Source organism: Sus scrofa, chromosome 13 (assembly GCF_000003025.6).
Source record: "Sus scrofa isolate TJ Tabasco breed Duroc chromosome 13, Sscrofa11.1, whole genome shotgun sequence".
Lineage (NCBI taxonomy): Eukaryota > Metazoa > Chordata > Mammalia > Artiodactyla > Suidae > Sus > Sus scrofa.
This window is the reverse complement of record NC_010455.5, coordinates 162356296-162382729: the sequence shown is the minus strand read 5'-3', so window position 1 is coordinate 162382729 and position 26434 is coordinate 162356296. Positions and strand designations below refer to the sequence as shown.

The 26434-nt window shown below is 40.0% G+C and overlaps 1 protein-coding gene across 1 annotated transcript in view; it reads left to right on the top strand.

Moving 5' to 3' along the window:
* The window catches only part of CRYBG3 (crystallin beta-gamma domain containing 3), a 124429-nt gene that overhangs the window by 96042 nt on the left and 1953 nt on the right, over positions 1-26434 (top strand). The window contains exons 18-21 of the mRNA XM_021070691.1: positions 6437-6576; positions 10378-10501; positions 24598-24756; positions 25707-25866. Of these exons, the coding sequence (XP_020926350.1) occupies positions 6437-6576; positions 10378-10501; positions 24598-24756; positions 25707-25866 (583 nt within the window). The remainder of the gene's footprint in view (positions 1-6436; positions 6577-10377; positions 10502-24597; positions 24757-25706; positions 25867-26434) is intronic.

Below are 26434 nucleotides of genomic sequence, written 5' to 3'. Positions count from 1 at the left end.
ATAGAATATAAAACTAATCTTTTAAATCAATTGAGAAAAAAGAAAAGCCTATTTCAAAAATCAGCAGAGAATATGACTTTTTTTTAAGGGAGAAAACCAGTTAGAAAGGTAGATCTATAATAAACTGATTTTATAAGCCACACAAAAGAGGCTTTCAATGAGGGGGATTATAGTTCACTGGAGAAGAGTTTGGTTTGGGAGTCTGACAGACCGTTGCTTGTTAGCTGAGTGACCCTGGACATGTTTCTGAACACTCTAAGCCTCAACTTTCTCATGTGATAAAATGAGGATTAGACGAGCTAGTGAATGTGAAGCCTTTAGCACAGGAAAACATTCAATAATACCATAATAGCTCAAAGATAAGAATTAATATTTGTTGTGTAACATCAAGATTAATAGACTGAAGGTATTTATATGATTTTAAATAGACTAAACTTAGAAGATTCCAGAGTAGAATCTAATTAGAGATTTATGAGCCTTCCTTTAAATTTTCATCATTGCAGATGTCTTTTTGCCAGCACACTGGTCTTTCTCTAGACTGGAGTGGTATTTGAGGTGCACACTAAGGGCATTTTCCGTGAACTCAGTCCAGTTGCTCTTAGTTTTTCAGCTGTGGGTCCTTTGGCAGAGATCAGGGTAAAGCGATATTGTTGGGCTGTATAGATAGAGCTGTTCTTAGTGGCTATTTGCTAGATATTTTTCAACTAAAATAACATATTATATTTAGAATCAAACCAATTAACATAATCCTGAGGCGCTATCAACATCATTTCCGTACAACTGGTGATTTGAATCTCAAAGAAGTATATAATGCCAATGTACAAGTCTGTATAGCTTTGAAAATGGCAAAAATTAGTAGTTAGATTTAAAATTTTCCAGTTACATTGAAAGTGTGTTGATATACATGTAGTCCTTCTAACAGATTACTTGTTATCAGGGTCTCAAACCTTCAAATCTAGATGGCGGACACACTTGTTAAGTTGATGGGGTAGCTAAGAATAGGGGTCAGAGATGTTGCCCAGCTGCACGAGATGAAGTGAACTGCTTCATATAATATGACAGCTTCCAATCAGAAATATTCTCCATGATCAAATCACTGCTACTTCGAACATTTTAGCATGATCAAATTACTGCTACTTAGAACATCTTAAAACCGTAGGGTAAAGATGAAGAACGTGGCCTCTGGGGCCTTGTTGTCTAGTTACAAATGCCAGCTCTTTTACTTACTATATGTGACCTGTAAAGTGGGGATAATAATGGTACCCATGTCAAAGAGATGTTGTGTGCATTAAATGAGTGAATACAGTTCTGCAGTCCCTAATGTGAATATCTTTGGGGATTTGGAGTTTTTCACAGGTGAAACAGTAATATGGTTCATATATAGCATAAAAGACAAATCCCTAGAAAGGTCCTGGGCAGTACCCCATAATTAAACACATTCGTATTTCTGTAACAAAATATAATCATACCTACAAAAATTGGATAAATTATTATAAATAGTTTTCTACTTATCATCAGGTTTTGTTGCCAAATGAATAATTTTTAAAAAAATTAGTTTTCAGGGCTTTTTTGGATTTAAGACATATATTTATGTGTGTGTATGTATAGTATTTCAGTTTATATATATATATATACATATATATATATATAGGGAGATATCTATATATATATAGATATATACGCACACATACCCACACACACTCTCCATCCACAACCCCTTTTCTATTGTGTGTGTGTATGCATATGCTGCCTGGGGCATGTACTAAGTACCATATATGTTAGTTATGGTTATTGCCATTTAAAATATTATTTTAGTTGATGGAATGAGGAATGATGAGTTTTCTTTTTTCCTTATTAAAAATTAATTTATATAGTTTATCCAAGTATTCTTTTTCTTTCTTAACCACATCCTACTTTTAGAAACTATATCCTCTTTGCTTGGCTTAGACTTGACCCCCCAGGAATGTCCTGTTCCTGCTGACACCTAAGAAGAGCCTCTGGCCCCAAATGGTTGGCTGTCTTCTAAGTTAGCATGGACTGAGGCCAAGAGATTTGTAGAGCTCAAACTGTAATTAAATTCTGGTGGTTTCTCTTGTCCTTGGAAAGTTGTGATTACTCTGTCATCCTCAGTTTTGAAGACTATAAATAGTTTATATCTCTTCCTACTTTTCATGTTTGGAAAACATGTCAGAAAAATATTTTTTAAATAGTTCAAAGTAGTCTTTATTTCTGAATGATTACCTTCCTAACCTTCCTAACCTTTAAGTACATTTGTAAATTTAAGTGCAGTTGGCCCTTGAACAGCACAGGGGACTGGGGGTGCTACTCTTGGCACTGGAAAATCTGCATATTTCTGTTTCTGCCTCAAAGCAAAGGAATTGAAAAATGTCTCATCCAAGTGTAGGGAAGCTGCAACCATTTGGATAGAATCAGGACTCAGACCTAGTTCTTTTGATTCCATATATTGTGATTGCTAATCAAACTCAAAACTTTTCCCCACAATGAATGGATGGGCAGTGGGGTCCTGCTACACAGCACAGGGAACTGTGTGTGATGGGGTCACTTTGCTGTACAACAGAATTGAAGAAATTGTAAATCAACTATTCTTTTATAAAAAAAAATAGCTCTAATGAGAACTCCTTAATGCAAAGGAGCTAACTTTTAATAAACTCTCCTATTAAACAAAAAAAATCTATAAAATGAAAATACAGATACTATATTTATTGAAAAAAAATTCATGTACAAGTGGGTCTGCACAGTTCAAACCTTGTTTGAAACAAACAGTTGTTCAATTGTCAACTGTATATTTATGTATTAAAACCATTTCAATTAAAATAGAGAAAAGTTAAAATATATATATATATATATATATATATATCAAGTCTCTAAAGGGGGAATGACTTTATTATTAGAAACAGTGGATGTTCTCAAGTGAAAAGTTGGGTAGATGGGACTTTATGATGAAGCCCATTATTGTTAATGGAAATGAGGGAAGATTGTCCACATCAGTCAGTCATATTTCTCCCTTGATTAGTACTATGTTCTTTCTCCATTTATGTATTAGGTCTCTTATAGGATACTTACTGATTTATGTCAGTCATTTTCTACAATTTTTTTCTCAATCTTCCTGCTTGTTTTTAAAACAATTTTTGCGATTCACCTCCATCAAATTTTACTTTGTTACCTTAAGATAAAATTATACATATAAAATTGTTAGGTTATCTTTGAATTGGGGAGTGAATTTCATACAGTTTGAGTGATAATGACAGCCTTTTAAAAAACGTCTTTGTGGGCATTATACAAGAAGACAAAACAATGTATGCAGGATCTATTTTTCTAAGAATATTACTTAGCATTTAAATTACATCCTCGCCTAAGCTTTTAATTTTTTTCCCTGTGGAATTTAAAACTGTTACATCATGTCAGTGTTAAATGCCTTTAATGTAGGTGTCTGGTGTTCTTCCACAGCAAACTCTACTCGGGAGAGTTGATGATGGTTGATCATGAGCTGGGGTTCAGGCTCCTTGCCTGTCTCCCCTTCCTTACTAATTAATAATTCAACATGTAGATGTGTGAAGATTTAAGCTTAAATGCCTTATTATTATTATTATTATTATCCTAAGGGTGAAGATGTTGGGGAAAGTCTAGCAATGAAGTCAAGGGTTTACTGTGGATTTTGACTGTCCATTCATTTTCTGTCACCAGTTTTAGTGGGTAATTTAGAGCTTGCTATGTCTGACTCCTATAAGGACATTTCTTCTATAAATTGTTGGGATGCTTCCAATTTTTATTTTGCAGATAGCAGAAGAAAAGCATGATCTTGCCTGCAGTCACTCTGGAACTGAATGACTAGAAATGAATTTCTAGTTTATGTTGCTTACTGAAGGAAAACCAGTGCTTCTGGGCAGATTTCTCTTTTCTCTTTTTTCTTTTCTTTTCTTTTCAGAACTGCACCTGTGGCATTTGAAAGTTCCCAGGCTAATGGTCTAATTGGAGCTGTGACTGTAAGCCTACATCACAGCCATAGCAATGCCAGATCCAAACCTCAAATGTGACCTACACAGGCCACAGGTGCGGCCCTAAAAAACAAAACAAAAAGAGAAAGGGAAATCTGTGTATAAGTGAACAGACCTGTGCAGCTCAAACCCTTGCTGTTCAGGGGTCAACTGTGTACCATCATGCCCCTGACAACAGTATCTCACATCTTTTTTCTCACTTTCTCAGTCCATCTTTTTGTCTCACTTTTGTCTCTTTTTTCATAGTGATACTTTTTCTGACCATCCCTTATTTACCAATCCTAATCCCCCCCCCCCAGTCCTGTTTTAGGTGTAGCTCTTTTTCTTTGGCCTGGAGGGTCCTTCCTATGTTATGGTAACTTCTAGTCTCTCTTTTCTTCACTCCTCTTGTTGTCAGATAAGTTTCCTGATGTCCATTTAAAGAAAGATAAATGCAGGAGTTTCCATTGTGGCTCAGCAGGTTAAGGACCCAGTATTGTCTCTGTGAGGATGTGGGTTTGATCTAGCCTGTTTCAGTGAGACAAAGATCCAACACTGCCATAAGCTGCAGCACTAAGTCACAGATGTAGCTGGGATCCAGTGTTACCGTGGCTGTGGTGTAGGTCACTGCTGCAGCTCCAGTTCAACCCTGGCCCTGGCCACTTGCATATGCTGCAGGTGCAGCTGTAAAAAAAATAATAAAAAAATTTTAAAAACACGTAAACACACATATACATGCAAATAAATGCATAATAATTACCTATTTAAATTTTTGAACGAATATATTTCCATTGTTCAAAAATCAAAAAGTACTAAAAGGCATGCAGTGATACACTTTGCTTTATAACCGTGCCCTTTATTTTCTCGGATCCTAGTTTCCTGACACATTAGTCATGGAATAGTTTTAGAAAAATTTTAATATGTATAAATAATATATATTTTGTGTGTGTGTACATAAACTTTCCCTTCTGTATACAAATGGTAGCATAAGACATGTGCTCTTCCGCACTACTCTTCACTTTGTATTTGCCACTGATGGACATATCTTAGAGATCTTTCACTAAGATATCCTCATCCTTTTATACAGTTGTATAAATTCCTTCACAAATGTACCATAAGTTACTTAACCAGTAACCTCTCATGTAAGTCACTCTCCATCCTTTGCTATTCCAAACACTGCTGCCAGGAATTAGGCTTTCACAATTCATTTTGCTCTTATGCACATATAACTAGTAACTAGGTCACTTGTGAGAGCCCATTGTTGGACTGTTGATTTACTCTTCTCTGAACATCCACAGTTCCTGCTGCTAGTTCTCTGCTTCTGTGTACCAATTACACATAGTTCACCCAGTCCTACTCCTCTGCTCAGAAGCCTTCAGTGACTCTGAATTGGCAGTAAATGTCTCTGCCCTGTCAGTGTCATGGAGAAGCAGGCAACTCAATACACAGTAGCAAACAGTGGGAGGACTTGACACTTTCCTATTGGACTCTGTGCTCTGGCTAAATAGGCCTACTTGCTGTTTCCCTATCATGGCCCATGCATTTCTGTCTCCCATCTTTGCACAGAGTCCTTCCTTCTGTTCTCCTTAGGCCTCTCCAGATCCATTGCATCCTTTGAGACGGAGCTCACACACTGCCTCATCTGTGAAGCTTCGTTTATTCCTGCTCCCTTCTGCTAAAAAGAATCTAGACTTCTACTGGATACTGTCACAACATGTATCCTTTTCTACCTTGGATTACATTACAGTGTCCATGCAATTTTCCTAATTTAGTTACTAGTTAGTAATGACCAAGGGTGGTGACTTGTTTTGATTTATTATCCCCCAAAAGTCTCCTAGGATGGTGTCTTGTATATACCAATTAATGAAAAAGAGAAAAATTGATTCTATTCTTGTCTGACATGAGGAGTTGGGGGAATACTTACTTCTAATATATAAATCACTCCTGTCCCTATGCGTTTTGGCTTTTTGTTTTTGATGTTAAATTCAGAACGCCTATTCCTCCCTCCTAGGAATGTTTTTAAGAGCCTAGAGCCATGAAGTCTTGCATTCTCAGGGATTGCTTTGGTGACCTCCTGGGAAATGAGGGTACCATTCTGTTCTGTTTTCATTCTGTTTCCAGTTAAAAGCATTGGCAGACCAATGTGTGTCTGTATTACAGCACAACCAGGCCTTAACTTGTGGATGGAATCAGGTCTCTATTTTTATGAGGTCGAGATTACTTTTCTGAAACTTCCATTTTCACTTACCAAAACACTGAATAAAGATTATTAGTAGAATCTAATCTCACCACTTCATTTTGACTCTAACACCATTAGAGTGCAGAGCAGTAAACTACTTGCATTGGAGAAACAGTGGATCCAGGGCACCCCACGTTCTGACTGGGCTATCACTGAGATGTGGTCACCTGATAGTGATGCTTTATTTCTTCTGTCCTCTTAGGTTTTTGAAGAACCCTCCATTAGCCTTTTTGCTCTGGAACATTGTGAGGGAAGAGAGCTACATCTAGAAGAGGCCGTGAACTCTGTTCTGAACAAGGACCTGCACTTCTATACCCAGTCCGTGTGGGTGAAGAGTGGACTGTAAGTATGGGACAAGGGCTTGCCTGCTTCAGTCACTGTTGTAGGACAGAGTTGCACAGTTGCTATTTATTCCCCATTGCTGCTGTTTTTCAGTCTGATAGCACTCTTACTCCTTTTCTCTCTCCATGAAATAACAGTAATTTCTCTTTAAGAAGACCATGGAGCATGTCTTAATATATAGTAGCCAGCAGTGGTCTGGAAGAAGAGCCCTTTGGGAGAAAAGGACTGCTGTGTGTTCAGAGCACGTGTCATAGAGTAGGTGGACCAGATAACCATAACCATTTGAGCCCACTTGGCTTTCAGGAGAAACCTAATTAAATTGGCAACTTCGACTGCTCGAGACCATTGCCTGCTTAAGACACTTGACTGTTTATAAGACTAATACAGTTTTTTTTTTTTGTACTTTGATTTGACATCTTTATTCTAGAGCTGTTTGCTCCAGGGCAATTATTTTCATGCTGGGTATCCTGGCTGACGTAGCCGACCTGCCAGTGTTACTGTTCATTCAGGTTATCAGTCAGGGTGGATCCAGGTAATGTGGGGCCTGTACTTTTACCATCTGGGGAGATGACTCTAAGATAGAAATGAAGAATGATGGATACATAAATTAGCTATGAACTTTCACATTTATTCAGAACCAAAATGGGTTAGTGGTCTGCAAGTGAGGGGCCGTGAAGTTGAAGCTCTAACACTTCCTGGAAAATCTATCTCTCAGGCCATTTCTGAGCATGACTCTCAGACTGCCCCTCCTCCTGCACCTTTGGGTTTCAGTACCAAAAGTCAATGAAGGAACACACATAACTCTCAATGATTAATATAAAGATGCATGTTTTTATGTCTTACAACTTTTAAACTATGTTATAAACAACTCTGCTTTTTAAATATCTGGTGATGGAGTTTCCACTGTGGCTTAGGAGGTTACAAACCCTACTAGCATTCATGAGGATTCAGGTTTGATCCCTGGCCTCAATCAGTGGGTTAAAGATCCAGCATTGCCATGAGCTGTGGAGTAGGTTGTAGACGCGGCTTGGATCCTGTGTGGCTATGGCAAAGGCCAGCAGGTGCAGTTCTGATCTGACCCCTAGCCTGGGAACTTCGATATGCCACAAGTGTGGTCCTGAGAAGCCAAAAAAAAAAATCTGGAGATAATGAAGAAGAAAGCCGAGACTATAAGTTGATTTGAAAATTAAGTTAACTATTATAATAAGTGGGTTCTGTATGACTTGTGTATAATAGTTTAAATTTTCTTTGGCAAAGCATTTCACATGGTTTGATGTTTATTAAACATAAATTTCATCTCTCTAAGCATAATACCCCCAATATTATATCACAGCATATTATTTACCACTTAACTAAGCCTGAACTGAATTCTACATCCCTATGATACAGGATTTTTCACAGCATTTTTATACATTTCCTTATAACTAAGTGGAACTGATAATTATTGACTCACTTCTGGAAATATCTCACAAGCTTATTTCATGCATTTGTAGAAAACTGGTACCATTTAACCTTAACATTCTGTTTTGGATTCTCTACAAGAGAAATTGTGCATGGAGTAAGGAATAGTGAAAACTGTCTGCAGATTTTCTTAGGTTACAGATGGCTCCCAGAAAACCACTTAATGCACAGCCAGCTACCCTCAGTGACAGGTTTTGTTTTGTTCTGTTTAATCCCCATATTCTCCCATATCTCTAATCTGTGGTGGTAATAGAGGCCAAGATTTAAGGCTTTTCAACTCCGGAATTCATTACATTAGTATATAATTAGACAAAGTTTATTGAAACCCTGTCTGGGTTTTATAACTGAGACTTCCCTACCTATGTAAATAATCTCAAAAGCTGGAAAGGTGGATCAGCCTTTGCATTGTTTTTGTTGTTGTTGTTGTTTGTTTGTTTTTGCTTTTTAAGGCCACACCTTCAGCATATGGAAATTCCCAAGCTAGGGATTGAATCAGAGCTACAGCTGCAGGTCTACACTACAGCCACAGCAACTCCAGATCTGAGCTGCATCTGTGACCTACACCACAGCTTACAGCAATGCCGGATCCTTAACTCACTGAGCAGAGTCCAGGGATCGAACCCGAATCTTGATGGATACCAGTTGGATTCATTTCCACCGTGCCACAGTGGGAACTCCCAGCCTCTGCATTGTTATGTTCTGACGCTGCACCAGTCTGGTAGTTTAGATTGTGTTGGCAAAAAGGAGTAGAGAGAAGGTCATCTGCCTTGTTCATCCATCTATAATTTGGCTAGGGCTAATCTTGGTTGTAGGGAAAAGGGTGCTTTGTCTGAACCAAGCAAGGCATCCACTTCCTATTCCATGCATACTTTCTGAAAGCACCATTGGCTGTGACCTGGAATTGTGTTGAGTGTATCAGGTCCTCTTGGCAGAACCCAGCCTGTTCTCCTTAGCTCTCCAGCTTGATAAACCCCTCTCAAGCAGCTCTTGGCAGACCTTTTCAATAAAGGGCCTGATGGTCTTTTCAGTTTATTGGTTATCCTGTCTCTGTCACAACTTCTCAACCTGTGGTGATTTTTGTGATGCAAAAGCAGCCAAGGCCAAACCAGAAAGGAATGAGTGGACCGTGTGCCCTTGAATCAGTCTCCAGGCTCTAGACACTTACCTTGAGGCCCTTTCGCACACTTAACTTGGCCCAAGTTGAAGGCCCCTGGGGTATTGAGAAGAATTTAAACAGGGGATTTCTGTGGATACTTTTCGAGTTTTCCTTGCTGGAGAAGTCGTGGAAGGAGTTGTGTCTGGAGAGGCCACTGGAGCCTCACTCCCAGAGAGGCTGTGAAGGATGTGGGCCAGTGAGCTTAGAGTGGAAGAGAAAACTGGTATTTTTTTAATGGGGTAAAAGGGAGGGGTTATTGTCTAGATTCGAATGTTAAAATGTTATGGGAAAAGACTTGGTATTATCAAGGGAACATGGAATTTTAGAGCTGGAGAGAACCTTGTTTTGGAAGTAAGGAAACCAGAATCTAAATCATCTGAGCCCCAGTCCAGTGGGCTTTCCCTATTCCTGTTTTGTTTTGTTTTGTTTTTTCTTTCCATTAAAATATGCAATTATACTTTTTTTAGATTCTACAAATCTAGAAGTTTTTTGGGTTTTTTTTTTTGTTTGTTTTTTTGGACAGGAAAGTAGGATTTATTGATGAACATTCAAGAGGGGACACTGACAATGCTCTCATGGTGCAGGGCCCACATTTGTCCAGCGGGCTGTGATTAGGGATGTATTTGACCCCACAGCCATCCGGGTAAGCGGCTTTTCTGCCACCATCTTTTCAAATTCATCTGCATTTAACTTAGTAAATCCCTACTTCTTAGAGATGTGGATCTTCTGGCAGCCAGGGAACTTGAACTTGGCCCTGTGTAGTGCCTCAGTCACATGCTCCTTGTTCTGCAGCTTGGTACGGATGGACATTACGACTTGGCCAATGTGGACCCTGGCCACTGTGCTCTGGGCTTTCCAAAGGCACCGCCCATACCTTTCTGGAGCCTAGATGGGGACAGCATGCCAGTCATGAATGTCCACTGGAAAGGACTGTCTCTAAGGTCCCTTAGGGCAACCTATACAGGCAACAGGCTGCATTCACTACCAAGGAGGCTGCTGTTTGCAGCCATTGCACACAGGGCCCCCATGGGGAAAAGATCATGGTTGGCTTAATTGGCTGCAAATACAAGTCTAGAAGTTTTAAAGTTATGACTCGTTTATGGTATAGTGGCAGGTGTCTTTTGGTAAAAGATCACATTCTATTTTAAGGACTCCATTTTTTTTTTTTTCCTTTTCTCATGTAGGTGGATAGCTTATGAAGGATCCAATTTCTTAGGAAGACAAATCCTACTCGAGCCTAATGAGATCCCAAATTGGACAGCATTCAGTGGATGGAAGACAATTGGTTCCCTCCGTCCTATGAAGCAGGTAAGGAGAAAAGAACCATATGATCCAAAATAGCTCAGTTGTGTAGTAGAAATGTCATAAACTACAACATCTGAACCATGGACCATTTAATTTCGTTTGCCATTTATGTTACAAGTAGATCCAATGAGGATGGGCATCTTACATATTTTAACTAATTGATAAAATTGTACCTAAGGTCAGCATTGTGTTTTAGCTTTGAATCCAAAGTCTTACTGACCTTGTTGTCTTTTCATGGAAAAGTAAGTATCATAGGTTATGGCAAACACTGGAAGCAAAAATGTACTCTGAGAGTGCACTAGTTTTACTTCTTAAGTATTAGGCTTTTTCCCCCACTTACATAACACTCAGGGTGGATCTTGGCAATTAATTAACATAGTATTTATTGCACACCTACTGCTTGTCAGTCATCTATTCAGAAGCTTCCCACTGACTGAACTTGGGGGTACAGTCTAACCTCTTTAGTGTGGCCTTTGTGATCTGGCTCCCCTGACTTCTCCAACCTCATCTCTCAGGGTCTCCTCCTCACTTACAAGGCTCTGTCATGTGCACCAGTGCAGAGAGTGCTTTCCCACACCCAATACAGGCCCTCTGTCTAGAAGTTTCTTCCTTCATTCTTTGCCTTGCTAGTTCTTACTCCTGTGCATCTGAAATGTCAGGTCCTCCAGGATGCCTCTTTCACTCTTTCTCCAAGTCTAAATTACATCCTTAAAGTCCTGGTTCTTTGTGTATAAGACACTGCATACGATTTGTAACCAAATAGTTGTTGCTGGATTAGGTAGGCACTTTCTCACTCTATTACAAGCCCCATGAAGACACGGGCTGTGTGTATCTACCTATTTCTCTACCATTGTGCCTGTCATCATTTCTGACGCATTGTAGGAACTCAGGGACTATTCGTTTAATGAAGGAATCAATGTATAAATATGTATCTGAATTCTTGACATTATGCAAAGAATTAGGGAAGCTATATAAGGGTAGATATGATTTCAGCCTTATTGGAGCTTACATGTTTGTTGGGTAAAACATGTCTAACTCAAAGCAGTAATATAAAATGCAAAACAGGGAGGGGCCAAGGTGGCAGAGCAGAAAGACCATGAGTTCAGCTCCTCTCATGGGCATACCAAAATCACAAGTATCTGCAGAAGTACCACTGATGAAGAAAACTGGAACCTGCAAGAAAATATATTGTACAACTGAAAGGCACAAAGAAGGAACCACAAGATGGGTAGGAGGGGCATACTCACAATAGAACCAAATCCCATGCCCCTGCTGGGTGACCTGTGAACCGGAGAATAACCATATTGCAGAGGTCTCCCACATGAATAAGTGTTCCAAGCCCCACTTTGGGCCCCTATCCCTGCAGTCCTTCTCCAGGAAGATGATCCTCCATAGGCATATTTGACTTTGAAGGCTGGTGGGACTTAATTCCATATTACTGGGGGCAACAGAGACTTCACTCTTAAAGGTCACATGCAAAATCTGACATGACAAGGTAAAAGCAGTAATTTGAAAGGACACTGGGCCAGACCTACCTTCTGGTCTTGGAGAGGCTCCCAAAGAGGAGGAGGCAGATACAGAACACCCTGGGAACATAGACACTGGTGGGAGGCATATTTGGCAACATTCTACCATGTGAACACTGTTGCTAGTGGCTGCCATCTTGGCTCATTAGGACCCAGATCTGGCCCTACCCAATAGGCTGTAGGCACCAGTACTGGGATGCCTCAGGCCAAACAACTCAGTAGGTGGGGACACAGCCCCACCCATCTAGGGGCAGACATCAGATGCAAGAATACTATAATCCTACAGCCTGCAGACCCAGCCCACCCACAGCAGGCCAGCCCTACCCTGGTACCAGCTGGGCTCTGGCCCTGTCCACTAACCGGCCACACCAGCTTCAGGACACCCTGACCCACTATCCAACTGTGTCAGGAACTGGCACACCCTAACTACAATCTGAAATGAGCTCTGGGATCTCTGAGCCCTGCACCCATATTCTAGGAACTGGCTCAACCTGCCAGTACTGCAGTAATAACTCTAGGATCAGGTCCTCCTAGTGGACCACTGGAGTCCTTGGGACCCTGACTCTGCCCACTGGTGAGCCAGCACTCGCCCCAGAACCTTCCGGGGTTCTGCAGCCAGCCTCCTCATGACCAGGACCTGCTAAACAGCAGCCAGCAGCATCTGCACAAGGCAAGGCCTGGAAACCAACTGGATTAGGAACAGATCAAGCATACCAGACCACACACATAGTCAGCCTCCCACAGCATAAGAACCCATGAAGCCCTCTTAGGGGGAACCCTAAAGCATAAGCTTGGGTTTTGAGAGGCTGAGCACATGGTAGGCATGCATACGATGCCTCTTACAGAGGGCCACTTCTCCAAGGTCGAGAATTGCAACCAACCTGCTTCATACATAAAAATACAAATAGCAACTTAGACAAAATGAGGAGGCAGAGGAACATGTTCCAGAAGAAGGAACAAGATAAACCTTCAGAAGAAGAACTAAGTAATGTGGAGATAGGCAGTCTACGAAGAGTAATGACTGTAACGATGATAAAAGAACTCAGGAGAAGAATGGATGCACATAGCAAGAAGTTAGAAGTTTTTAACAAAGAGTTGAGAATATAAAGAATAACCAAACAGAGATGAAGAATAAATTAAAGATACACTAGAAGGAATCCATAATGGACTAAATGATGGGGCTCCCACAGGACTCATGGCACTTTGGTAGCATATCTGACCCCATAATAGACTAAATGATACAAAAGGACAGATCAGTGAGCTGAAAGAGTAGTAGAAATCACTGCCACTGAACAGAAAAAAGAAAAAATAATTTTTTTTTGTCTTTTCTTGGGCCACACCCGTGGCATATGGAGGTTCCCAGGCTAGGGGTCTAATCGAGCTGTAGCCACCGGCCACAGCAATGCAGGATCTGAGCCAGATCTGCAACCTACACCGCAGCTCATGGCAACACCAGATCCTTAACCCACTGAGTGAGGCCACAGAACAAACCTGCAACCTCATGGTTCCTAGTCAGATTTGTTAACTACTGTGCCATGAGGGGAACTCCAGAGAAAATAATTTTTACATGAGTTCCAGTTGTGGCTCAGCAGAAGCTAATCTGACTAGTAACCATGAGATGGCGGGTTTGATCCCTGGCCTCGCTCAAGGGGTTAAGAATCCAGTGTTGCTGTGGGTTATGGTGTAGGTTTCATACATAGCTCAGATTGCGAGTTGCTGTGGCGTGGTGTAGGCTAGCAGCTGTAGCTCTGATTGGACCCCTAGCCTGGGAACCTCCATATGGCCATGGGTGTGGCCCTAAAAAGTAATAAATAAATAGTACAGTTTAAGAGACTTCTGGGACCACATAAAGCACACTAACATTTGCATTATAGGGGTCCCAGAAAGAAACAGGGACTGAGAACATGGTTGAAAACATAATACCTGAAAATGTCCCTAACTTGAGAAAGGAAAGAGACATCCAAGTCCAGGAAGCAGAGAGTCCCATATAGGATGAACTCAAAGAGAAAAAGGCTATCAGCTGATTTTTCAGCAGAAACTCTGCAGGCCAGAAGGGAATAACACAGTATATTCAAAAGTGGTAAAAGGGAAAAGCCTATAGCCAAGAATACTCTACCCAGCAAGTCTCTCATTCATATTTAATTGAGAAATCAAAAGCTTTACAGATAAGCAGTAGCTCAAAAGAGTTCAGCCCCGCCAAAACCAGCTTTATAGCAAATGTTAAAGGACCTCCTCTATGTGCAAAATAAAAGGACAAAACTAAAAACAAGAAAATAATGAATTGAGATCCCACTCTGGTGCAATGGAATCAGCAGGGTCTCTGCAGTGCCAGGATGCAAGTTTGATCTCCGGCCTTGCGCAGTGGGTTAAATGATGCAACCTTGAAGTTCCCGTCATGGCACAGTGGAAACGAATCTGACTAGGAACCGTGAGGTTGCGGGTTCGATCCCTGGCCTCACTCGGTGGGTTAAGGATCCAGCGTTGCCATGAGCTGTGGTGTAGGTTGCAGATGTGGCTTGGATCTGGCATTTCTGTGGCCGTGGTGTAGGCCAGCGACTACAGCTCAATTAGACCCCTAGCCTGGGAACCTCCGTATATTGCCAGCGCAGCCCTAAAAAGAGAAAAGACAAAAAAAAAGACCCAGCCTTGCCACAACTGGGGTATAGGTGGGTCACAACTGTGGCTCAATTATGATCTCTGGCCAAGGAACTCCATATGCTGCAGAGCAGTCAAAAAAAGAAAATTACAAAATGGAAAAGCTCACTGGTATTGGCAAACAAGGCAAACATAGAGTAAAAGTAGGAAATCATCTACACACAAAGTTAGTAGGGAGGTTAAAGGACAGAAGGAATAAAATCATCTGTATCTACAATAAGCAATTAAGGAATACACAAAGCAGTTAGATATAAAATGATATCAGACAGTAATCATGAGGAGAGAAGAGTACAAATGCAGGGCTTTTAAAATACATTTGAAATTAAAAGATCAGCACCATAAAGCAAGCATGTGTATATGTAGACTGCTAACCAAAACTTCATGGTAACCACAAACCAAAAATCTATACTGTATCTAACATAACACTAAAGATATTCATAAAATCACAAGAGAAGGGAGCAAATGAAGGAAAAGAGGAAAAAAAAAGACCTACAAAAAGAAATGCAAAATAATTAACAAAATGGCAGTAAGAATATATGTATAAATTATTACCTTAAACGTAAAAGAACTAAATGCTTCAATCAAAAGACATAGACTGGCTAAATGGATTTAAAAACAAGACCTATATATATGCTGCCTATAGGAGACTCTCTTCAGGTCATACAGACTGCAAGTGAGGGAGTGGAAAAAGATATTCCATGCAAATGGAAATCAAACAAACACAAGAGTAGCAATACTTGTGTCAGACAAAATAGATTTTTAACATAAAGACTATTACAAGAGACAGGGACACTACATAATGATCAAGGGATCAGTCCAAGAAGAAGTAACATAATTGTAAGTTCATTTGCACCCAACATAGGAGCATCTCAATATATAAGGCAAATGTTAACAAACATAAAAAGAGAAACTGACAGTAACACACTAATAGTGGGAGACTTTAACACCCCACTCACATCCAGACAGAAAATGAATAAGGAAATGCTGGTCTTAAGTGACGCATTAGACCAAATGAACTTAATTGATATATAGAGAGCATTCCATCTGAAAGCATTCCTTTCAAGTGCCATGAAACACTTTCCAGGATAGATCACATGCTAGGCCACAAAACAAGCCTTGGCAAATGTTAAGAAAGCTAATCATATCAAGCATTTTTTTTTCCAACCAAAATAAAAGGCTACAAATAAACTGCAAAAACAAAACAAAACAAAAACACCCTGTAAAAACAAACATGGAGGCTAAACAATATGCTACTAAACACCAATGGATCACTGAAGAAATAAAGGAAAATGTTAAAATACTAGAGTCAAAGGAAAGCAAAAACACAATGATCCAAAAACTATGGGATACAGCAAAAAGCAGTTCTAAGAGGGAAGTTTATACAAGGTTACTTCAGGAAACAAGAAAAATATCAAACAACCTAACTTTCTACCTAAAGCAACTAGAGAAAGAACAACCAAAATCCAAAGTTAGTAGAAAGAAATCATAAGGATCAAAGCAGAAACAAATGAGATACCTAAAAACAACACAACACAATGGACTAGATCAATGAAACTAAATATGGTTCTTCTTTTTTAATGCCCACACTCATGGCATATGGAAGTTCCCTGGACCAGGGATTGAATCTGAGCCACAGCTGCAGCCTACACTGTAGATACAGCATCACCGGATCCTTTAACCCACTGTTCTGGGCCTGGGGAATGAACGTGCACCTCTTCATCCACCTGTGCCCTGCAGTCAGAATCTTGACCCACTGCACCACAATGGGAATGCTTAACTTTGGTTCTTTGAATAGATTTAAAATTGATAAACATTCAGACTCATCAAGAAAAAAAAAAGAGGGCCCAAGTCAATAACATCAGAAATGAAGGAGCAGCTACAGCTGACACCACAGAAATACCAAGGAACATAAAAGACTGCTATGAACAACTACATTCTAATAAGATGGACAAACCTAGAAAAAATGGACAAATTCTCATAACAGTAATACCTTCCAAGACTGAACAAGGCAGAAATAGAAAAAATGAATAGGCCAATCACAAGTACTGAAATTAAAACTGTGATTTTTAAAGTGCCCCCAAAACAAAAGTCCAGGACCAGATGGCTTCACAGGTAAATTCTATAAACTATTTAGAGAAGAGTTAACACTTACTCTTCTGCAACTATTTCAAACAAGTGAAGAGGAAGGAACACTCCCAAACTCATTCTCTGAGGCCAGCATCATCCTGATACCAAAACCAACAAAAATATCACAAAAAAAGAAATTATAGGCCAATATTACTGATGAACATAGATGCAAAAATCTTCAATGAAATACTAGCAAATAGAATACAAGAATGCATTAAAAGGATCATACACCATGATCAAGTGGGATTTATCCCAGGGATGCAAGGATTTGTCAATATCCACAAACCAGTCAGCATGAAACACTACATATAATATTGAAAAAGAAAAAAACTATATGATCTCAATAGATGCAGAAAAACCTTTAGATAAAATTCAATATCAATTTGTGATAAAAAACTTTCCAAGGAGGAGTTCCCATCATGGCTAAGCAGTTAATGAATCTGACTAGCATCCATGAGGACACAGGTTTGATCCCTGGCCTCACTCAGTGGGTTGGGGATCCTGTGTTGCTGTGAGCTGTGGTGTAGGTCACAGATGAGGCTCAGATCCTGCATTGCTATGGCTGTGGTATAGGCTGGCAGCTGTAGCTCCGATTCCACCCCTAGCCTGGGAACCTCCATATGCTGTGGGTGTGGCCCTACAAAGCGGGGGGGGGGGGGGACTTTACCGGGAGCGGGCATACAGGGAACCCACTACAACATAATAAAGGTCATATATGAAGGTATTTCTGCTATGATTAGGAACAAGACAAGGATGTCCATGCTCACCACTTTTATTCAACACAGTTTTGTAAGTTCTCGCCACACCAGAGAAGAAAAAGAAATTAAAGGAATCAGAAGGAAAGGAAGAAGTAAAACTGTCACTGTTTGCAGATCATATAATGTTATACATAGAAAACCGTAAAGACGCCACCAGAGCACTCATCACTGTTCAGTAGAGCTCATCAGTGAATTTGGTAAAGTTTCAGGACAAATTAATACACAGAAATCTCTTGCATTTCTACACAATAACAATGAAGTATCTGAAAGAGAAATTATAGGAACAATCCCATTTACCATCACATCAAAAAGAATAAAATAGGAGTTCCTGTTGTGGCTCAGCAGGTTAGGAAACCAATGTACTGCCCTTACTCTCTGTGAGGATGAGGGTTGGATCCCTTGCCTCACTCAGTGAGTTAAGGACCCAGCATTGCTGCAGAATGCAGCATAGGTCACAGATGCAGCTCGAATCTGGTTTATCTGTGGCATAGGCCAGCAGCTGCAGCACCAATTTGATCCTTAGCCTGGGAACTTCCATATGCTTCAGGTGTAGCCATAAAAAGAAAAAATAATAACAAAATACCTAGGAATAAGCCTACCCAATGAGGCAAGAGACCTGTACTCTGAAAACTATAAGATGCTGATGAAATAAGTGAAAGATGACATAAACATGTGGAAAGATATACCATGCTCTTGGAATGGAAGAATCAATATTGTCAAAATGACTACACTACCCAAGGAAATCTCCAGATTCAGTGCAATCCCTATCAAATTAGCAATGGCATTTTTCACAGAACTAGATCAAATATTTTTAAAATTTACGTGGATGTACAATAGACTTGAAATAGTCAAAACAATCTTGAGAAAGAACAGAACTGAAGGAATCAGGCTCCCTCACTTCAAACTGTACCATAAAGCTACAATTTTCAAAACAGTACAGTACTGGCACAAAAACAGACACATAGATCAGCGCCATAGGATAGAGAGCCCAGAAATAAATCCATGCACTTACAATAAGAGGCTAGAATATGCAATGGAGAAGACAGTCTTTTCAATAAGTGATGCTGAGGTAAGTTCCCATTGTGGTGCAGCAGAAATGAAACCGACTAGTATCCATGAGGATATGGGTTCCATCCCTGGCCTTGCTCAATGGATCAAGGATCTGGCGTTGCTGTGAGCTGTGGTGTAGGTCACAGATGCAGCTTGGATCACAAGTGGCTGTGGCTGTGGTTTAGGCCCACAGCTATAGCTCAGATTAGACCCCTAGCCTGAGAACTTCCATATGCTGTGGGTGTGGCCCTAAAAAGTCAAAAAAAAAAAAAAAAAAAAACCTAGAGGAAAAACATAGAACACTCTTTGACATAAATGGAAGCAATATTTTTTTAGATCCATCTTCTAAAGTAAAAAAAATAAAAGCAAAAATAAGCAAATGGGATCTAATTAAACCTAAAAGCTTTTGCACTGCAAAGGAAACCACTGACAAAATGAAAAGACAACATACTGAATGGAAGAAAATATTTGCAAATGATATGACTGACAAGGGATTAATATCCACCATTTATAAACATACCACTGAACATCAAAAACAAATATCCTGATTAAAAACTAAGCAGAAGAACTGAATAGACATTTTTCTAAAAAGGAAATGCAGTTGGCCAACAGGCACATGAAAAGGTGCTCAACATTGTTAATCATCAGGGAGAAGTAAATGAAAACCACAGTGAGAAATCATGTCATATCTGTCAGAGTGGCTGCCATCCAGAAGTCTACAAATAACATGTTGAAGAGGATGTGGAGAAAAGGGAACCCTCATACACTCTTGGTGGACATGCAACTTGGTGCAGCCACTAGGGAAAATATGGAGGTTTCTCAAAAACTAAACATGGAATTCCCATCGTGGTGCAGTGGCAACAAATCCGACTAGGAACCATGAGGTTGTGAGTTCGGTCCCTGGCCTTACTCAGTGGGTTAAGGATCCGGCTTTGCTGTGAGCTGAGGTGTAGGTTGCAGATGCGGCTGGGATCTGGCATTGCTGTGGCTCTGGCGTAGGCTGACAGCAACAGCTCTGATTAGACCCCTAGCCTGGGAACCTCCATGTGCTGTGGGCGCAGCCCTGAAAAGACAAAAAACAAACAAACAAAAACTCAACATAGAGCTACCATATGACTTAGCAATTCCACTCCTGGGTATATATCCAAGAAAAACAAAACACTAATTCAGAAAGATAACGTGACAGCCAGCGTTCATGGCAGCAATATTTACAATAGCCAAGAAATGGAAGCAACCTAAGTGTCCATCAACACATGAATGGATAAATATGTGGTATATACACTAAAACACTAGAATACTACTCAGACATAAAAAAGGAAGTTTTGTCATTTGCAGCAGCATGGATTGACTTAAAGAGCATTATGCTAAGTCAAATAAGTCAAAGAAAGACAAATACCATATGATACCCATTATATTTAGAATCTAAAAAAATACAACATACTAGAGAATATAACAGAAAAGAAGCAGACTCACAGATATAGAGAATAAACTCGTGATTGCAGGGAAGAGGGGCAATAGGGGGTGGGGGGCTGGGAGATACAAACTATTGGGTGTAGTACAACTGGGTAATATAGCCAATATTTTGTAATAAGTCTAAATGTAAAGTAACCTTTAAAATTGTGTTTATTTTTTATTTTATTCATTTATTTATTTTTATTTTTTTGGTCTTTTTAAGGCTGCATCTGCGGCATATGGAGGTTCCCAGACTAGGGGTCTAATTGGAGCTGTAGCTGTAGGCCTACGCCACAGCCACAGCAATGCCAGATCCGAGCCTCGTCTGCAGCCTACACCGCAGCTCACGGCAACACCAGATCCTTAACCCACTGAGCGAGGCCAGGGATCAAACCCGCAACCTCATGGTTTCTAGTGGGATTTGTTTCCACTGTACCACCACAGGAATTCCAAAAAAATTGTATTAATTTTTTAATTAAAGAATTAGAAGCTTAAAAAATGCAATATGGGATGTAATCATCTTAAAGCCACAGCCAGTAGTATCTAACTCAGACGAGATAAGTATGAACATGTGGTATTGATGGGAGGTTTCATGGAGGTGGGGAACTAGTGTTGGGCTTCAGAAGTGCAATGACTAATGGGTATTACATTTGCTCTTCTCTAAACCTTTTAGAAATGCTTCCACAATTGATTCCAACAATGGTCTTTTAAGTTAGGAGTTATTATAGTTGATTTTTGAACAATATAGGTTTGAACCATGTAGATCCACTTATACGCAGATTTTTCCAATAAATAAGACAGCACTACAGTTCTCCAGTCTGTGGTTGGTTGAATCCACAGATGCTGAACCAAGGATGTGAAGTCCAACTATAACTTAGATTTTTAACTGCAAGGAGCTTTGGCACCCCAACCCCTGCATTGTTCAAGTATCAACTGTTCCCATTTTCTAGAAGGAAAATTAAGGCTGAGAGAGAGAAAGGAAGTTGATGAAAGTCATCCAAGTGTCAGAACCAGGATTTGAACCCACATCTAAAAATCTGTGTTCTTAAACAGCCACACCCTGCTTTTTTTCCAAATAAGATAAACTTTTACAGAGCGGCACCATGTATTTCAGGCACTGAGCTGAGTGTAGCATAGGCAGGTCTAAGTGCCAAGGCTCTGATGTTCAGATCTGACATATTCAGTGATAAATAAATGGCAGCCAATTTTTAAAAATTACCCTAATTGGTATTTCTGCCCTCCTTTTTCTCCCTCTCTCTTCTTCCCCCGTCCCCCTCTCCTGTTCTCTCTCCTTTCCCTCTCCCTCCTCCTTTTCCCATCCCACTTTCTTTCTCTTTCCCTCCATCCCTCTCTCCCACTTTCCCTGTCTCCCTCTTTCTCCCTCCCTCTCCTCTTTCCTTCTCCCTGACACATAGACTTACACATGGGTGCACACCATGCTCATCCCCACCACCCTGTGGTTCTGTTGGTTCAAATCCTAGCTCTGCCACTTGGAAGCAGTGCAGCTTTGGATGAGTCGATTTATTTCATGGCACCTCAGATTCCTCACTGGTAAAATGATGACCAAGCTGCTTCTCTCTCAGTAAGGATTAATAAGAGCCTGACATAAAATCTTGCTTGTACCATAGTAATATATTTGTTTTAAGAAGTTATTATTCATGATATCCCTCGAGAAAACCAGAGATGCCCGTCTGAGGGATTCTAATAAACCTCAGTGCACTTCCCTGGCAGTGTGTGGTACAGGATTTCCTGTCATATCCTGCTTATTCCTCAGTCCTGTCTCATGAAATGAAGGGTCAACCCACTGAAAAGCTGTGGGGAAAAAGCTGGGCTGACATGGGGTTTCAGTTTAGCTTTTATCAGATGTACAATAATTCTTAACCCCATGTTATTAGAAACTTGAGAATCCAAGTTGGATGCTATAGTATTTCCCTCACTTCTGAATAGAAGTTTCTTGCTGGGGAAGATGTCCCTGCCTGTTGTTCAGGGTCCTGAGATAAAGGATAGCTAGAAAAGTAGCCTCTAATTTTACACAGAAGTGTTATATGTGTTCTTTTCCTTTGCTTTAGAAAATTATTCCTAGTAAACATTTAATTTCAAAATAATATTTTAATAGATTATTAACCCTTAGTTTATTTAGGCCACATCTTTGAAACCCAGAAAGGAATTCTAGGCTTCTAAGACACTTTTGGTAAAGCTACTGGCACTGCTTTAGTTCATATTCTTGTTTAGAAATTCAGAAATAATTAAAATGCGATCCTCTTTGAGGTTGGGAATTAGGAAATCGTCATGGCACTTATAATGCATATCAGTATTTTAATATATAATTACAGAGGAGTCAGACTAGAAGTGTGTAATAAGGGTAATTAGTACCTTGCTTTCGTTAATTGATTAAAACTGTGATGTTTGGTCCTAACATAATGGGAACTCTGTCCTCTGTGAAGGTCAGCCTGTTTGTTTATATGTACAAGGTAAGGAAACTGTAGTAAAGAATGTACTGAAGCCTCCAGGAGAGTCTTATAGAATTATATGATTTATAGATTTACTATGAATTATAGAAATATAAGTACCTTACTCCTACATTATGAACGTGAAAGTGGCTTGAGACATAGGTCTTTTTCACCCACTTTGAATTACCAGATAAAAAATTGTGCTTCTTTTGCTTACTTATGTGCTCAGAATGTTTATTTCCTTAGGAAGGCTAATGACAGCAACTTAGCAAACTTCAGCTGGCCTCATGTGACCCATCAGAAGTTTCAAAATAAAAGTCCTTGGTGGGCTTATCATGATACCTTGTTGCATTTACCTAGCACTTGGGTTTCTGAGTGAAAGTGCTCCTTTATTAAATAACCGGTTGTGTGTTGTTATTATTAGGCAAGATCTTCTTCATTGAGATGCTGACACTTGACCCAAGGTGGGGATGTTGGGTGTCCTGTTTTATTACATTAAGACTGTTGGAGTTCCCACTGGGGCACAGTGGGTTAAAAACCTGACGTATTATCCTTGAGGATGCAGGTTCGATCCCTGGCCTCACTCAGTGGGTTAAGGATCTGATCTGGCATTGCCCCAAGCTGTGGTGTAGGTCACGTATGTGGCTTGGATCTGGCTTTGCTGTGGCTGTGGTGTAGTCCAGCAGCTGCAGCTCCGATTTGACCCCTGGCCTGAGAACTTCCATATGCCGCAGGTACAGCCCTTAAAAAGGAAAAAAAAAAAAAAAAAAAAGACTGGAGGCCTAAGTCCTAGAGCTGAAAAAAATAATTTCTGTTTAGTTTCACTCATATGCTGTGTCCTCTTTTCATCTCATTTTACTGCCACCTTTGGAATTAGTCTTTTTATCCCATGTCAAAGAGTAACTATTTCATTTCTGCACAGGCCTTAGGCATCAGTGTGAAGAGGGAGGGTTTTGGTGCAAACCTGGCTTCACCGTATCTGTGCTAGCCTTATTTATAAAATGTGGGTTATAACTATACTTTCTTAAAAGGTTGTTCTGGTCATTAATTCTGACAGTTGTCACAGTGGCCCGGAAAGCATTTAGCACACTGCTTGACATGCACTAAGTCTCAGTAAATATTAACTGTTATCTGTAGAGGCAAGTCCTAGATTTACTATTTTATTTGAAAATTTCCTGTATATATTCTGGACCCAGGAGATGAAGTCTTTTGTTACCCAGTTTTTGAATACCTATATAGTGTTCACTTGCATGAATGGTCTCTTCCCTTGAAGTATAAAAAACAAATAATAAATGTAAAAAAAGAGATTACCAGAGCTACTAGGGCCCTCAGCTGCCTGGGTTTTTCAAGACCTCCCATAGTAGTCATTTGGCACTTAAGCGTAACTCAGTCCAGTATATCTGATTATTGTACTGTCCATGCTAAGTTAGAACCATGTATGTAGTACTCTGTCCTTATTCCTTCTCCCCTGCCGCCTCCCCACCCTTGACCCCAGCCAGCAAGGGCACAGAAGGTACGGAATGGAACTCATCAAGTCTGTGATTTCTGCACCACTGTACTGGAGTTCTAGGGAATGCAACTAGTACCTTTTACCCTTCCAAAAGAGCCTATTTCAGAAAAATAGAATAGAGATTATACAATTTAAACTGTGTGCTCAGGAAGTTCCCATTGTGGCTCAGTAGTAACGAGCCTGACGAGTATCCATGAGGATGCAGGTTCAATCACTGGCCTTGCTCAGTGGGTTGGGGGTCTGGCCTTGCCATAAGCTGTGGTGTTGGTCACAGACGCAGCTTGGATTCCTTATTGCTGTGGCTGTGATGCAGGCTGGCAGCTGTAGCTCCGATTTGACCCCTAGCCAGGGATTTTCCATATGCTGCACCTGTGGCCCTAAAAAGCAAAAAAAATAAACTGCCTAGTGGTCTAAGAATTTGTTAGTAGAAAACACGAATGTATACATCTTTGCTAAAGGGAATGAGTGAAATATAAATAAGCTAAATTCTTTCCCTCCAACATTTCCTTTGGAAGGATTGATTTCCAGATTCAAAGTTTTTTTCTAAATGGCTCTCTTTCTCCTGTCATAGCCTGCAGTGTACATCAGAATAAAGAACCGGGCCCAGGATGAGTATCTGACAGTCACTGGAAATGTAGCTGACACAAGAGCAACATCTGTGTGCATTTCTCCCTACAGTGGGAAGAATACTCAGATCTGGCACTACTGTCGAGGACTCTTTAAATCCAAGGTAACCAAGCCCACTGATACTATACCTGGCTTTTTTGTTTTCGGTTTCTTTTGGAAACCAGAATCATGCAAATGAAGTAGCATGAGAAAATAATGCAACTTCCTGTAAAAGTCTGTTGTGTGATTAGAAGGACATTGATGTATATATTACGGAAGCATTTAAGTAAAATGGACTTGGAAACTAGACTTTGTACATCAGAAAATTCTCTAAAGTAAAAAGTAAGATTAACATATACTATGGATATTCCCAAGTGGTTTTTTTAAACCAGTGATAAAAGTCACTGTACTCAGCTGGACACTGCTCTTGTGAGATGTTCCTTCCACTCTGCAGCCCAGATAAATTGAGCTGTCTTTGTCATTCCAAACATGTTGAAGCCTTCTGATCTTGAAAATACACAATGAAGATAGAGGAAAACTGCTGTTTTTGGAAGAGGCTTGGAGAATAAAATATAGGTTTGTTTTTCTACAACCCTCCCATTATGTTTGATGCCGTGGAGAATAGGACACTAGATTTATTGTATCACCAGTGGATTATCAATTTTCTTCTCATGCTTCCACAACAATGAAAAGCATTTAAATGTAATTATTGTCTGGGTATCGAGAACATCACCCCATGTTTTTTGTAAGAAAAACAGGCTCAACAGTACACACTTAAGCTAATAGGGACTCAGTATTTAATTCCAGTTTAACAAACTTGTATTTGACCATCTGTTGTCAGATCCAGACATCCTTTTAAAAAGAAGTACCTCTAGTTCAGTAGGTTTATTTCCATACCATCTCCTGCCCTTAGCCATAAAGATATAGAAAGTTGACTGAGATTATAATTATGCTACACAGTTTTCTTCTTAGATAAGAGTCATGTCTGTGACTTGTTCACATGAAGGGAAAGGGATCCAGTCTAATCAGTTTTAGTAAACACAGCACTGCCAATTTATTTCTTGACCATTTCAGGCCAGTGACACTTGTCTTGATGTGATTGGCGGTCGGGACACACCCGGAGCTAAAGTTGCGCTGTGGACCGAACATGGGCAGTTAAGGCAGAAGTGGAGACTGAACAGAAATGGAACCATCAGCTCCTACCTCAGTGACCAACTTGTCCTTGATGTTAAAGGTGGGCCTGGGATGAAACCCAGTGTTTTGTGTCCTTGGATATTCATTTTAAATTCCAAACCTCTTCTCCCTTCTGGGTAAAAGAAGTCCTTATGTATAAGGAAAATATTAAGTCATTTTTAATTATTGAATAAAGTTGAGATATGCCAATTTAAAAAACAATTAGCTCTATATGGATAAAGCAGAAAAAGCCTAAGGACTTAGCCAAGGAGGTTTCTGTTTCATCAGTACAGCTGTAAAATTTTCATTTGCTGTATGATCTTGGAGAACAATTATAAATCTGAAGCATCATCAACCATAAAATGTCATGTTTCTTAAGAAACACCTCTTAAGTTTCTGTTAGGAATTGCTATAGTCCTTAAAAGCCCTCAGTTTAAATTTTTGGTAGGCATCATTTCACCTTGTTTTTGAATTCAACAAGGTCAGGTCCAGTATTATTCAGCGCTGTGGCTTTCACTGGGTTAGTTATAGCCACTCTTGGTATAGAAACAAAAACCCAGTGCCTGACTGTGAACCAGAATGCTCTCAGAGCTCTGTGTTCTTCAAGAATCCTGTTGTCAGGGAACATC